The 15658-nt window shown below is 38.2% G+C and overlaps 1 protein-coding gene across 2 annotated transcripts; it reads left to right on the forward strand.

Moving 5' to 3' along the window:
• The first annotated feature begins 24 nt into the window (after positions 1–24).
• CENPU (centromere protein U) lies at positions 25–15647 on the forward strand. Of its 2 annotated transcripts, none has more exons than XM_060246467.1 (12): positions 25–324; positions 2484–2533; positions 3008–3125; positions 3657–3819; positions 5523–5598; positions 6629–6704; positions 7002–7119; positions 7769–7847; positions 11639–11686; positions 13075–13136; positions 13956–14112; positions 14959–15647. In XM_060246467.1, exons 2-12 carry the CDS (start codon positions 2492–2494, stop codon positions 15076–15078), a joined length of 1059 nt encoding a protein of 352 aa, XP_060102450.1. In that variant the 5' UTR covers positions 25–324; positions 2484–2491; the 3' UTR covers positions 15079–15647. The 2 variants fall into 2 exon arrangements, with proteins under 2 accessions (XP_060102450.1, XP_060102451.1); XM_060246468.1 differs by lacking the exon at positions 25–324 and adding an exon at positions 399–448.
• Positions 15648–15658: the final 11 nt, after the last annotated feature.

A 15658-nucleotide genomic window follows, 5' to 3' on the forward strand; every position in this document is an offset into this window, starting at 1 on the left:
CAGTGACGCCACTGGGCCCTGCGCATCGTGTTCTCGCAGGCACACGGGGGTAAACGGAGCTCAGTGACACTCCCCACACGCCTCTCCCTCTCCGTGTGCTCGCTGAGGCAGCTGTTCGAGTCACGGCGGCGGGAACGCGCCAGTTGGGCGGTTGGAGGAGAGCGACCCCGCCCCCCTCTCTGTGGCTAGCAGACTCTTCCCGGCTTGCCGGTATTAGGGCGGCTTCAGCAGCAGAGCGGGAGACCAAGCGCGGACGCGGGAATTTTATTCAAAGTGGCCTGGCGGGTTGAGAGTTGAGGCGAGGCGAGGCGAGGGAGGAGCCAGGTAAGAAGGCGTGGCTTTTGTTGCGTAGCTGAGGCAGAGCGAATGAAAGAACGCTAGGGAAAAGGGGAGGGATTTAGTAGTGGACAGCGAGCGCGCGGGTTGCCAGGGCGACGGACGTGGACGGGTAAGTTATCGTTGACGGGGCCTCTCGGTTTTAACGTTCCCGCCTCTAACGAGTTTAGGGCGTCTGCGCGGGGGATGTTCTGTTTTCTCCCCTCACCGCCGCCATGGGTCCCGAGAAGGCTATTAGGTCATTTGGGATTTTCCTGTTAGAAGTTGTTCTGTTTCTAATCAGCTTTAAACCGCCCTTCTCCCACAGCTTGACTCAGCCTGTCTGACAACCAGCTGAACTAACTGGTGTTTCCCTCTCACCAGCATTCTGTCAGCTGCCATTGGCTGCTCTTAGGGAGAGGTGGAACCTGACCTGTCTGTCACAGTGCTCTTGACTTGTTTGCATATAAAAGAATTATTTAGGTGGAGTCTCCGCTTTTACAATGAAAGTGATAGCACGGGTGGGAGAGCTAAATCGTCTCCTTCCTTATTTCCTAACACTCTACTATTAAGCTAATGTTGAAAATTATCCAGAAGTGCCTGGGGTGGTAAGACTGGTAGGAAGGAGAAGCTTCCATGCCTGTCACCCGCAGTCCTTTTTTGGCTTTGAAATTAAGTTCTAACCAGTCTATGCAGAATTTATACGTGAACGGAGACAGATACACGAACAAGCAAACACGCCTGCCCTTTTGTAGTGGAGATGCTACTTCAGATCTTTAGGAGGATGGCAGGAATGCAACATATTTTAAATACCAGGTGTGATGTATTTATCTATTTGAACAATTACAATGTCTTTCTGTTTAAAAATAAACACTCAAGGTGGATTACAATATTGAAATCCATGCAAACGGTTTAAAAATTAGTTTAATAGTTTAAAACTATTAAATATTTACAGCACTTTGAACAAAACTTTTTTTTTGTTTCAGAAGGTCTTTTAAAGTTTTCAGATGATGCTAGAAGATTTCTAAAGGAAGGATGAGGTCTTTGAAATCAGAGTGCAGTCAGATAAGCTAGCTGTCCCAAAGCCTCCTCATCATGTGGTGTGAAATTGGGGGCAAAAAAGTGAAATATATGCAATACCTATTGTCTTATCAAATCGAAACTGATTTTACTGCTTTATAACAATATAAAACACATCATTTATCTTATCACATGAAAGTGCAATATTTGGTATTTATATTTGATTTATTAATGACTTGGTTTTTTACAAGCAAAATTATAAATATGCCCAATACTTGACAGAAAACTGCAAATTGAAGTATCCTATGCTGTCTTAGCAAACATACCATAATTTTTGCTATTTGGTTAGAGGTAGCTTAGTTCTCAATTAAATGTTCAGTTTTCCCCTTAGGCTTTGGTGCAGTTTCTGCTTCATTTCCTTCTAATATTTTTTTCTGCCTTTCCAGCAAGGTTGGACAATACTTGTTATACAAGTATAAATTGTATTTGAATGAAGCCCTTGCTTTTAGAAGTTCCTAGGATCTTCTGTTATGCATTTTTTTAGATTGATCAAATGGGCTTTAACTGATTAAAACAACACAATAATCAGCTGCAATAAAATTCCTTACGTCTTTTAGGTATTAACAAGTTTTTTAAATTTAAAAATTATTTTTTAGCAAGCAGCAATTACCAGTCCAGTATCATCAATTCTTTCAACAGACATCAACCCTTCTCCTGCTCTCTGATTGCCACCCAGCATGTTTTCCTAAGTAATCACTGATTTTTCACGTCAAGAAAACTAATTTTTAGACTGCATTCATTCACTTGCATATGTTCACATGCGCACAAAACAGATAATCAAACAGGTAATTAACTTACTGTCATACAAGGTACACGCTTATGAGCTTAAAGAATCATGGAAATGTTCTGTGAGCTTCTAAGGGCTTCTGAAACCAGGCAGCACTGAGTCAAATACTTGAACAGGAGATTGCAAAAATACCCCACAAGAGGTGATGCCTTGGCATGTTGTTTTAGCAACCTCAGACACACCATTCTGTGGTCTACTGAAGAAGAGTTACAAGTATAATAAAGATTTGATATTAGGTAAAGTACCTAAAGATAAAGAATGGGTTATATTTAAAGTAATGTTCATGTTGTTCTTATTTAAGTAGTTAATATGCCAAAGAAAAAACCACAACAAGAATCAAAGAAATCAGAAGTAAGTTACACATCTTTTTTACTCATACACATGAAGCACTTTCTGCTTCTTAATTTGAATTGATCCATATCTTTTGTGTTGTTTTGATTACATGATAATTTTTCATTTAATTCTTCATTGCCTTTGATATGTAAGTGATATTCTCACTGCAGAGAGTGCCTTAGGTGCGACATTTTCATTATATACTAGTTTGAAGTGCAGCACAGTGTATTTGTCAGCATGGATGATCTGTCATTTGTAATTTTTAATATACAATTAACTGTTTGCCCTTATGTATTTTGTTAACAAAAATATTTACTATTTTGGCCTTGTTAGCTTTCTTCATATTTTCAGCATCATCTCATTCATAATTTTTTGGTAACTGGTTCTAATATGTATTTTTGTGTTCACATTATATTTCTTTTTCAGTAGAATAAATAGATTTTTTTTTTAAACTGGTGGTTTCAAATTCTGTTTTACTGCTTCCTTCTCCAGGGATGTAAAACCAAGTTGCAAATGCATAATAAATGGCTTCCTCCCGAAATGCCAGATGTATCAAGAATTTTGAAAGTTCCTGGAAGTGAGCAAGAAGAGGAGTCTGATGAGATTTTTAGTTAGTGTTCACCTTTTATGAATTTTAGCTGATAGTATATAGTTACTAGATCTGTTGCCTGGTAAAATAATCTTAGGTTGATTATTCATATGAGCTTAATTAGTCAATTGAATTTGTGCATAATTAGCAACAGTGAAGAAATAAACTTCTATCTGAAAGGTGATATTCAGATGGTACAAGTGAGTTTTACAATAATTTTCTCAAAGCCAACTCATATATTACATATAGAGTGGAACAACAATACCAGTCTTTGAATCCAGTTTTATGCAATGACACGTCTCCAGCTGAATGTCTGCATCAGCAAGGATGAGATTGGAAATGGTGCTACAGGCCTTGTACAGCTTTAGATCTGTGACATATATGTAGACTCGAATTGCAAGGATGTGGAAATGAGAATTTGTGCAGATTCAAGAACTCTGGACTCTTTCTGTATTTGCAGTTTTTGGGTCTTGCTCTCTTAGCCGTGCAAAAGAAACAGCAACCCCGCAAGCAGATGGTGCAAATGACTGTAATATTTTTATTTCTATGTAGATCTACCCTTGCATAGTACTGCTGTGTCTGTTTACGAAGATGAAGAAGTAGAAAAAGACCAACATTCAGAACATGATGAGTCCATCAGTAATTCACCTGGCAACAGTGAACTTCGTGCTCCTGCCATCAGTAAGGTAGCAAAGCAGGGTTACAAACAGAAAAGGTAGGAGGTTGTACAAACTTGGTGGATTCCCTTGTGATGCAGAAATGATCATTTTGAAACTAAAAGAACCAGGGAAAGGGGATTACTTAAGATCAAAGGAAAACTTTAATTTTTTCCAATCTCAATAATTTGCTGCAAACACATGTACTTGACTCTAGATTCTAGACAGATGGACAATAGACAGAAATGTATGTGTGAAATTAGAGTGAAGGGATGTACACAATGAGGTATGTTTTCACTGACCCCAATTCTTTTTAATCCGAATTTTTTTAATGTAGTGTAAATAAGAAAAGGGGGAAAAATGCCCTTTTCCTGATCTGTAACATGTGAATGTTTTGGCTGGACAAACAGTTTCCTTCTCAGCTTGCTCCAGATCTCAGCATTTAATATTATCAGGCAACTGCAACTATCCTAGACTGCTGTTTCAGGGGTAGATGAGAAGGAAGCTAATAATTTGTTTGATGATCTCTGATATTTCCCAATTTGTTGCATTCCTAGAGAGAATTTTCCAGGGTTTGTTTTTTTTAATCCCCTATCTTTCAGTTCCCCTTGGACTCTCATTTTTTTCCATATAATTCTGAACCAGAAAAGCAAAATACAGTAGAAAGTTCACCCCCTCCCCTATCAATTTGAGAATTAATTACATTTAGCTGCCCAAATAGCCTGTCTTAGCATGAGCTTCTCAGAATTTGGAAGCAGAATCAGCCATAACAACAAAAGAAGAGCCCTGCTAGATCAGAGCAATGATCCATCTAGTCCAAATCCTATCTCAAACGGTGGCCAACCAGTTTCTTTGGCGGGCCAACAACAGGGCATAAAGGCCGAGGCTTCCCTGATGTTGCCTCCTGATTCTGGAGTTCAGAGGTCTGGTGCCTCTTAATATGGAGGTTCCCCTCAGTCACCATGATAGTAGCCATTGATAGACTTATCTTCCATTAGTCTTTCTAATCCGCATTAATGCTCTTTATTCCTGTGTCCATAACTACATCCTCTGGCAGCAAATCCCATGGTTAGTATAGGATTGGGAGACCACTGAGGAAGACTGGGGTTGCTCTGCAGAGGAAGGCAATGGTATCATGTGCCTGGAACACCCCGTAGATGGGGTCACCATGTGCTAATTGTGTGACTTCAAGTCACCTTCTGCTTATTCATTCTCCACCAATTCTCCATTCAGTCACCATTCACACATCTCCATATAGCACTTGGGCTGCAGTTTTATTTATATTTATTTATTTATTTGGCTTATATCCTGCCCTTTCTGCCGAAGCAGGCTCAGGGCAGCTTACATATTCATAAAACATCACATAAAAACCAGTTTAGCAAATATACCCCTAGTACATTAAAAACATAAAACAATTTCAGGTGCTATGGCAATCTTTAAATGACAGTATATTTAATGATGGCGGATAGCTGCCTATCCATTCTTTTGAGTGCACTTTCCTGGAAGTAAGCCTCATTGAATTAAATGGGACTTGCTTCTGAATAGACCTGTTTAGACTAACCCTGAAATCATATCTAACACACACATTTGCACTTGTGTATACATGGCAACCAATTCAGTTTGCACATAATTTGATTACCACTGAAATAGTGCTGCCTCCTTATTTCTGACTGAGCCTCTTTCCAGCAGCTGAAATTTTGACATTTTTATATATAAAACAGAATGCTTGGGTATATTGCATTATATTAATTTTCTCCCCCAGCAAAAATCAACTTGCCATAAAATCAAGGCGAGTGATGAGAGAAGATACTGAATCAGAACTGGTGGAAGAAAATATGGTACGTATGTGATTATAAGAGCAAGCCTTCAGTTTGTTTATTGGAGGTGTGTGTGGAAATCAGTGTGTTGAAGCTTTGGAATTTATGAGCTTTGCAGTATGTGTATATATTTGTGTTTGTGTGTGTATATATATATATATATAGAGAGAGAGAGAGAGAGACTTAGCTTTGCAATCATATATACACATAGTTTGCAAAGCTCATGCATATGTGTGCAAAAATATAAATTTGTATAATTTTACATTGGTGTAGCATTTTGTATGATTTTAAATACCTTAGCTGAAGTTTCAGGGCAAGCTGGGTTCAAGGGAGAACTCTGTTATTACTGTCCCCACCCTACATGACTGAAATCAAGATGCAGGTCCTAAGAAACACAGTATGATGTTCTTGTCTAGGAATGGAGCTTTCAAAACATGTTACCACCATATAAATGAATGCATTTCTCACCGATCTGATATTCCAAGTGTTCAAAAGTCCGATGGACAGCAAACACACCAGGAATACAATCATATAAGTGTAATCATTTGCGTTACATATGTGTAGATGCAATAGTCTGTACACAAGCGTGTGTGTTGTGTCAATGGAGCAGGCATATAGTTTTCTGGTAATTTTCAGTTCTCTGACCTGAGGTGATTCTCTTCATGGTTTCAGGTCTCCCAGAAACCATGAATGTGAGAAACTTGCATATGAGGATGTGACAAGCTTAAGGAGTATAATTAGAATAATTTGTCCTCATAGTTAACTTGGTGGGCATGTATCTGTCAGATTGCAGCAGCTCAAATGTCCTAGTTTAGTTTCTGTTTTTAGTGATATTTTCACTAGTGTATGTATATTAATGCTGTTCCGTACTATTGTGCATAAGCAGATACTGATCTCTGGCACTGCATTCCTTATTAAATTCATATACATGCCAAGAATTAGGTAAAACTGCAGCTTAAAATGATGGTGATGTAAGCAGATTTTAACAGCTCCAACTTCCTGATATTACAAAACTCTTCTGGCAAACAAGTTTGTCCATTTGTGTTAACAGATGCCTATGGTGACTGCTAAATCCCCTGTGCAGCAAGAGGAGGGATGTTCACCAGAGATGGGGGCAGAAAACACTGGTAAGGGAGTTATTATTTGTAGCATTGTATTTATCCATTGAAGGTTTTTCAGGATTTAATTAATGCTTGTGGTATTAAGGGCATTAAAGTCATACTGTCAGCTATATGGTTGTACTAAATTGCAGATAATAATTCTTTTATCATTTTCACTGTCATATAAAATGTTATAAGAGGCAGACATTTCTTTATATAGCTGAATTTTAAGAAATCTTAAATTACCCTCTTACATTTTCATATTGGAGGAGGAAGGGCACCATAATATCAACGACTGATTCGAAACTTCTGCTACTTTATTAGATCCAGATGGTGATACTACGCATTCAGTAAAGATTTGGCACCCCAACAGGGTTTCCAGGCATGTCACTGAATCGGATGTTATTCTGGATGAGTTCGAGAAAATAACAGTCCAGTACAAGTAAGCATCTTGCCTTGTTGCTGAGAACTTTCCAGCTGATATTCAACCTAAAACATTGTCTGATATGTTGATTACTGACTTCAGTACAACAGAAATTCAGGTGGTTAGTCATGTTGGTCTGAAGCAGCATTATAAAAACTAGCCTAGTTATGATAGTTGTGTATGTGGTGACTTCTTCTATAATGTGCCATCTAGAAGTTACGTCTATGTGTGCTGTATCTGTTTTTCAAGATGCAAATTTAATTTGTTGCTTTTTCATTACTTGAGTTCACAGAGAACAGTTTTGTACTAATCTGTAAGGTTCGTTTTCTTCTCCACACCGTACCTACTGTCCAAGGATCATAACAGAGCTTAATGAATTAGATTTTAAAAAATTGTAGTGTAATAGTCTCAGATTTACAGTAGATATAACCGATGGGCACTATTAACAAGGTTAAAATAAGTTACTACAATTAATTTTTTAGTACTGGATCTGAGTAAATGTTGAAAAGGAGAAATTGAAATAGCTTATGGGGATAACTAACCTTTGGCCATGCAAATGATATTAAGTTCAAAAGCTAGATTTGCATATTCTATTGTATGAGTCAGTTTGTCATTTTTGTAGTTACAAAGAAATATGATTTATACATGTATGCTGTTCCTTTTTCAGACGGGAAGTGGAGATCAAAACAATTAGGAAAGCTATCGATAGCTTTTATATTGGTTTCAGAGACCAGATCATCAATACTGTAAGTGTGATGACACCAAAACAATTGAGTAATTTTGGTGTAAAAACAAAGACTTGCATTTTTCAATTTACAGATGTGAAATGTTATTGGTTAGCAGTGCTACCATACAGAACAGAGGTGTCAAACTCATTTGCTACAAATGCCAGAGCTGACATAAATGTAACTTGCTTGAACCAGGCCATGTGTACCATAAAACGCAGCAGTTTTTTTAAGCACGAACACAATTCAGGTTGGCTTTGCATCAGGGGGTGTGGCCTAATATGCAAATGAGTTCCTCTGAGCTTTTTCTACAAAAAAGCCCTGATAAAAGGTAACACAAGAGTACCAGAGATATAAATTTTATAAAGATGATTTCAAATGCCAAATGGCAATAGCAGGACTTAGTTGGATTAGGTGTAATATTTAGAGGGATAGTAGGCATGGAGATATCAGCATTGGCAGTGAAGACAGGAAACCTAGGTCTGAATTTGGTCCAGGAGGATTCCGTCCATGAGGATGCAAAGAATAAATGGAAATAAGTCTAAAGAAGCAAGCAGTGACGAAAGCTCATGTCCTGTTCCAAATTTTGTTAGTCATTAAGGTGCTACTGGATTCTTGCTCCCTTCCGCTAATAAAGATTGCAAGCTATACTTTTAGGTTCCATTCCTCATTTTTCATGTTAGAACTGGAAAAAAGGATCTCCAAGTAAAATAATGTGTTGATTTCAGACTGGGCAAAATTCACTCAGTGCTAGTGATGGTAATGAAACAGTTAAAAAAGCAAAGGGAGGGGGTTAATGTGAAGCGAGGCAGCTAGTGAGGTGGGAGGGGAGAGAGGGAGATGAGAACTGGAATATTATTATTTATTTATTATTTATTACATTTGATTTATATCCTGCCCTCTCCGCAAGCGGACTCAGGGCGGCTCACAGTATCTACACAATTAAACGAGTACAATATATAAAACCATAATTTAACATTTTCAGTTTAAAAAACATATCACAATTAAAATTATTAAAACCATTTTAAAGTGCTGAATCCCTACATTATAGCGGCATTAGAATTCCAAACAGTGATCACCGGTGTTCTGTGTGATGTCCGGTGGCAGCCATCTTTGTCAAGCATCGAAGGCCTGCTTGAACAACTCGGTCTTATATGGAACCATAAATGTATTTTAAAATATTTATTTATGATTTATATCCCGCCCTTCCCACCAAGGTGGCTCAGGGCGGCTTACAACAGATAAGTCAGACATAAAATATTAAGTTGGTATTTAAATATATAAACATTTAAAACATTCAAAATACTTAGTCATCTAGTTCCAGTCATTAAACAATGGAATCCAATTCAAGTGTTCTAACTCCTAATCTGAGTCTTTGAAAGAAAATAAAGTCCCAGATAAGCAGAGAAATCTAATCTTAAAAAACAAAACAAAAAAACCCACCGTCATTTCCTTTTAATTCCTTATCTCAGATGCATCTCTTTCCTGCCCCCCCCCCTTCCTTCTTTAACACGCATTTGTGTGATCAGGTCTCAAAGTATACAGTAGAACAGGAAATCTTAAATCTAAATTGTGCTTATACCGCTTCCCTCCCTCTCTTTGAAGAAGTGTGCACTCACACAAAAAGTGAGCTGCAATGCAGGAAACAGGAGAGAGCCAATTGCTTACAGGCCCAATAGGAGTTCTGCCGGGGCTGGTTCTGTCCCAGGTGTATGTTTGACATGCCTCATTAGACTATACTTTCATAATCTCAAGATAGTGTAGTTAGTTTCATTGTGTTCATTTACTGTTCTTTATTTTGAGATTAACAAATGTAGTTTTACACTTTCGTGTGTCTTGCATCTTGTAGTACTTTGAAAGAAAAGATATTATAGGGAATAAAGGGAATGTAGAGATGCTTTTAGCAGTTAGAGAACAATAAGATTTTATATAAGGGCATTCCAGATTGGCTAGCCAAAGGGCTTGAGAGGAGTGAAATAATGAAATGAGCTGAAACAAACAGAAGGTACTTGCCAAAGAAAGAACCAAGTGTAATGTCTTAGTGATTATAAAAACACAAGAAGCAGAACCAGGTATGCAAAGCACAAATGCTTAGTAACCATAGAACATGTGTATTAGCCATTGTTAAAACGCAGAAGCAGAACTACTGTAGTAAAAGAAATGACACGAACAGGCCATGACAAAAGTAGAGATTAATAGCAATAGAAACTAATAAGTAGCAAGTACGCAGGCGTAATCAAGTAATGAATATTAACTGACACACCTTACTTCAGAGAAAGGTACATTTAAATGCACATGCAATGTATGTAACGGGAGGGGTACATATCAAGGAGGGCGTATGAAGTAGACGTCCAGGTAGGCTGTACATTCTGAGTACCTCAGCCTATGGGGAAAGGAAACTGCAAAAGTCTGGTCTGTTGTGGGAATGCAAAAGTCTTGTATTTCTGAAGTGCTGCTACTTAAGAGTTTTCATCCCAGCAGGTACAGAGTATGGTTTTTAAAGAGCATTTACAGAAAATTCCTGAAATGATCATATATTCTTCAAACACACTTGGTAAAGATTACACTTCCAAATAATTCATTTGTGATAATGAATTATTTTACACCCAATATACCACTTTGAGTGGAAGGCTATATACTTTTACATACCCAACCGAAGTTACAAAAAACTTCAGTATTCCCAGGTAATGTGCAATGATTCTCGATTGGTGATAATAGAAAAACAATTGGTCCTTCTATTCTTTGTAGGATGCTTACAATTGTTGAAACTTTCTAAGTTATGTAATGTGTATGACAGTAATTGAACAAAATGCCATCATTTTCCCTGGGTCCTGGTGAGGCCTGGCCTGGGATTTCAGGCCAGGCATCATGAATACAGATGTGCTTGCCAGAGCTTTGTTTGTATCGCTGTTGTGTCTGCAAGGAAGCTCCTGGGAGGCAGATGGATCTAGTGCCTAGAAGCAGAAGCAGAACTGCAGAATAAAGAGCCGGACCACTTTGGGTTCCCATTGTGATTACCTCTTTTCCCCAGCTGACTACATTCTGCTTTTCAGTTAGTTGCCTTCTACTGCCTTATATAACCAGCCTCTAAGGCCAGTCTTCTACTGGAGAAAACAACCATCTGTTCTGATGCCAAGAACTGTGAGGGGGCAGCAGGCTGATATATGGCTGTAGAAAGGGAGACACCATCTTGGGAAAGCAAACAATATACTTTGGGAACTGGTTATAGGGATGGGCACCAAACAGGCCAGTTCGGGAGAATGTGCCTCCAACGAGCCCTCTCTGAACCTTCATGGAGATTTGTGAGGTTCAGGGAGGCACTGAAATACCTTTGTAGCCCACCTCTGGGTCAGGTCAGCCTGTCTGAGCTCTGAGGGCTTTTATAGGCCTTCAGAGCCCACTTCCAGGTGAAACCTGCTTATAAGGCCTATAAAAGCTTTCAGAGCTCACTCTGGGAACTCAGTCAAGTCAGGCAGCCTGGCTAGACAGAGCTCCCAAGGCCATAAAGGCCTCTGGAGCTCAGGCCATCCCGACCTGGAGGTGGGCTCCAAAGGCATTTCAATGCCTTTGGAGCTCACTCTGGATGGACAAACCAGTTTGCCTAATGGAGTTTTTTTGAGGTTCGGGGTTTTGGGGTTTTTGAAAACCATGAACCTCCATTTTCTGGGTTCGTGTCCATTCCCAACTGTCATTTCCTAGGGGGCCCAACTGCTGGAAGGTATAAACTCACAGTCCAAAATCAGGAAACTCATATTAATGGATGAAGTGTGCTGAGATAGACTTTGAAGCTAATTGGTGTTTATTTTAAATAGAGCACAGCAACTGAGGAATTGAGGAAAACAAAGCTGAAAAGAATAAAGGTAAACAATTCTGTGGGTGTTCTTTAATTGTATAGAATGTGTATTAAGTTGTGACCCTTTTCTCATGTTGAGTGATCAAAAGCAGCTTACCAAAAAAAAGCAATGTAAACTAGGTACAAATTAAGTAAAGACAAAATACAGTGAGTAGTATTCCCCAGAGCTAGCCTGGTACAAAGATCTGCCTAAGATGGCCTCTCCTAGATGTTGTGACGGCAGATCAATAAGGAATATTAATAAAGGATCAATAAGGCATAAGAGTTAATAAGAGCTTGTTGCAGTATGACTAAATAACGCTAGTAGAGCTTGCACTAGTAAGGCAGGAAACAGAAGGAACAGGTGCAGAGCAAGAACTGTAGAGAAACGGAAAAGCAGAAGTAGAGGGTTGTGGTAAGGCTTGGTGCAGAAAGAAGGGATAAATATTTGGAGTAAATACTTGTAAGTGAGGAAGAGGGATGAAATCATACAGAAGATCATTGGTCAAGAGATTGTGTAAGGGGGTATAAAAGACCTGCGTGTCTTGATGACCATTGCCCAGACGCCCTTCCTGGTCTGGGTTCGCACGTGTGTATCAAATAAAAGCCTGGCTGTTTTCCTGAATCCTCCTCAAGCCTCGTTTGTCACAACACCGGTTGTAAGTATGACAAAGTAGGCTTATTTCCTGCTACAATGTCACTCAGGCCCAAAAAACTTCCATACAGTCCTGGAGCAAGTACAGAATTAAGGTCTACTCCCCAAATGGCAGCTCAGCTGTGCTAGTTTCCAGGGCCACAGGCTATGAGCCCCAAGGCAAAGTGGCTCATTCCTTTCCCCTTTAAATTCAGACTGTGGTTAGTCATGATCTCTTATTCCTTCTCTGCCTTCCCATATAATCAGTTATTGTCAGAGTTTTGAGACAATTGGAAACAATCTCTTTGCTATTTTTCTTTTAAAAATAAAATTCCAGGGACAAATGGCCATGATGAAATTTTTTACCTATGCAGTTCATATTGTAAAAAGTGTATTTATAATTGGAATGACAAATGAACGTATCTTCAGTTAATCTCCGTATCCTACTTCTGATGCATGGAAGATACAATGCATTGAGTTTGTTTAGAATCAGTTGGAATTTTGCCACTGACTTCCTTGGGAAGTTGGTGCACCCTACAGCTGAATATGAAGATGGTATTACAGAAAAGGTACTTTATTTACTATTGAATTCCATAACTTGGATAATGTTTCATAGAAAGCAAAACTCTACTGAAATACCTAATATGTAAGAAATGTGTCAATGTTAAACTTTAGTGTGCAGTGAATGCACTATATAATACAACACCACTGGGAAGCTAATTAAGCATTTCATCTTGTGTTTGGGTTACACATTTTAAAAAACATTTTCACTTATATTACAGATGGGTGGAAAGATAAATAAGAAAAGGCATCGTTTGATAGAAGTTAAAGAAGAGCTAATTAGGTATGTTTCACTTGTGTGACAATATTACACCAAATAACTTCTGAATGTTTAGCTCTGTTTACGCAATGAAAAGAAGACTTTATTACTTTTAATAATGGTCTGTGTCAATTAGTAGGGTTGGAAAACTCTGCCAGTGCCACCAATAGACAAGGTAGGAGTGGAAAATTCTTGTTCCAATTTGAATAAATCTTCCTTCAGAAGAAGGCAGAGCTAAAAAGTAGCTTATAGTATGCTGAAATTGATGAGTGACAGTTGAAGGGAGGAAAGTAGGATTAGAGAATACATGCTGAAGAGAATCTCCCATACAGCACTGGAAAGGAGAGGTAAAAATACCCCACTGTGTGTTGTACCATTCATGTTTAGAGTTCCAATTGATACATATATGAACATATATACATGACTTATTATATTCAGTAATATTTTGATTTGTATCATAACATTCTCTTTGGAATAAATTCTCTTTGTTATACGTTGACAAACTCTGGTTTAGGTAACTGTTCTCTCTTTTGTGGCTCTCTTGTAAGAAGTACTCCCAAGTAAGACAATAAGGAACTTCTTCAGTTTCTTATTTTTTAAAAAGCCTAATTAAATAGATCTACTTAAATGCCGTACTTTTTGTATTATTTAAGCAATCAAGAATTTTTTTTTGCACGGTGAAATTAGTCCACAGTAGCCTGCCCTCTTTCATTGGATGAGAGTGTCAGGATATTGGGTCACTAACTTACACCTGTAGTGTAGGATGTCTTCCAGAATCAGTTCAAAGTACATTGCAAAAAATAATGAATCAAGGCATAATGTTCACATGCTTATGTTTTGCAGAACTGAACCACAGCTGAAGAAACTGCAAAGAGAAAGCACTGAACTAAAAAAGAAAATATCATCTCTCAGAAATGCAAGGCAGTTACTAAAAAATTTAAATGACCTAATACATGAATATGGCTGCAGCCAGAAGAAAGATCCACAAGGAAAAGTAGTAGTAAGTACATATTTAATGATCTGATACTAAACAAAAATGACATTTAATTTCAGCTAGTAATGAGTTTGCCGTTTGAGGTGAAAATTTTTTGAGTCTTAGCGTTTACTACCTCTGGCACATGCAGTTAAGGACATTATATAGGCACTGCATTGAAGGCAGAAACCAAGGTGATTGTGCTGAAGTTGTGCCCATTTGCTTGCGGCCGTGAAAAGAGCTGTAATGCTGGCCATCTCCAATCTACTGCAGCAAAAGTACAAAAGTGACAGTATGACAAATATAGAAACACTGATTTCCCAGTTGGGTGTAGTGGTTAAGAGCACAGACTTGTATCTGGGAAAACCAGCTTTGATTCCCCTCCACATGCAGCTGCTGGATGACCTTGAGTTAGTCACAATTCTCTGAGTTGTTCTCTTAAGAGTAGTTACCAAAACAGCTCTCTCCACCCTGCCTACCTCACAGGGTGACTGTTGTGGGGAGAGGAAGGGAAAGGAGTATAAGCTGGTCTGAGACTCTGGGTGAAGGGCAGGGTATAAATCCAATCTCTTCTCATTTAAGTTAAGTTAAGATCCCCCCAAAAAGTCCTTTTAATGTGACATCTTCCATTTAAATACTTACAATTGTCTTGATATAAAGGTTTTCATTACAAATATGCTTCCAGACATGAACAACTTAACACAATTCTGATATTAACAATTTGCTCACATTGGATCCTGGGAGCCATGAACAAAAAACACTTGCAGATACTTCCTGTCTTAATGACAGAAATATGTAGCACAGAACTGATGTGAGGAAATTAGCTCACAAAGTGATGTCCTGCAGTAATATAACTTTCTCTTTTTTCTATAGTATGGAGTTCAGAGTCTTCCTGCCCTCTTGGTGGAATCACGAAGGATTTTAGGAGCTGAAAGTCACTTTCAAAATATAAACTCAAAATTACAACAAATGTTGGATTTGCAGAACAAGTAGAGAAAAAATGAAATACAAACAATAATGCAGAACTTTTAATAGGACAATTAGTCTTAAAGGTTGAAAGAGAAATAACTCAATAGACCTGCAGAGCACCAAAATTGCTTAGTATACAACTGCTTTGACTGCATATTGTATCAAGCACACAAGCTTGGCACAGATTGCTGCAGCTTTTTATGTGCAATGTGTGTATGATTTTGCTATTGGTGTATTTGTCATATTCTGATTTCAGGTTTTTCAGCACATGAGCAGTAATCTTTTCCAAAATAATTCTTAAGAAGGTATAAATTATTGTCACTTGATTTGTTATATGCTTAGTGAAGGTAGGACAGACCAAACTCTGGGAAATTCTATTACTTCAGAAGCTTTTCTGATGAGCTTAGGAATGACAGAAGGCAAGTTGTATGCAGATACTTTTCTGTCTTCTCTCTAAGTATTAACTAGTAATCCAATAAAGCTAATTTTGATATTTTTGTGTAAAAATGCAGATTGTACTGATGTGTATAAGGAAGTGTTATTAGAGTGTTTCAGCTGAAATAATAAATACAATAAAAGATAATAGCTTTTCATTTGAGCCCTA

The sequence above is a fragment of the Heteronotia binoei genome, chromosome 9, assembly GCF_032191835.1.
Source record: "Heteronotia binoei isolate CCM8104 ecotype False Entrance Well chromosome 9, APGP_CSIRO_Hbin_v1, whole genome shotgun sequence".
Lineage (NCBI taxonomy): Eukaryota > Metazoa > Chordata > Lepidosauria > Squamata > Gekkonidae > Heteronotia > Heteronotia binoei.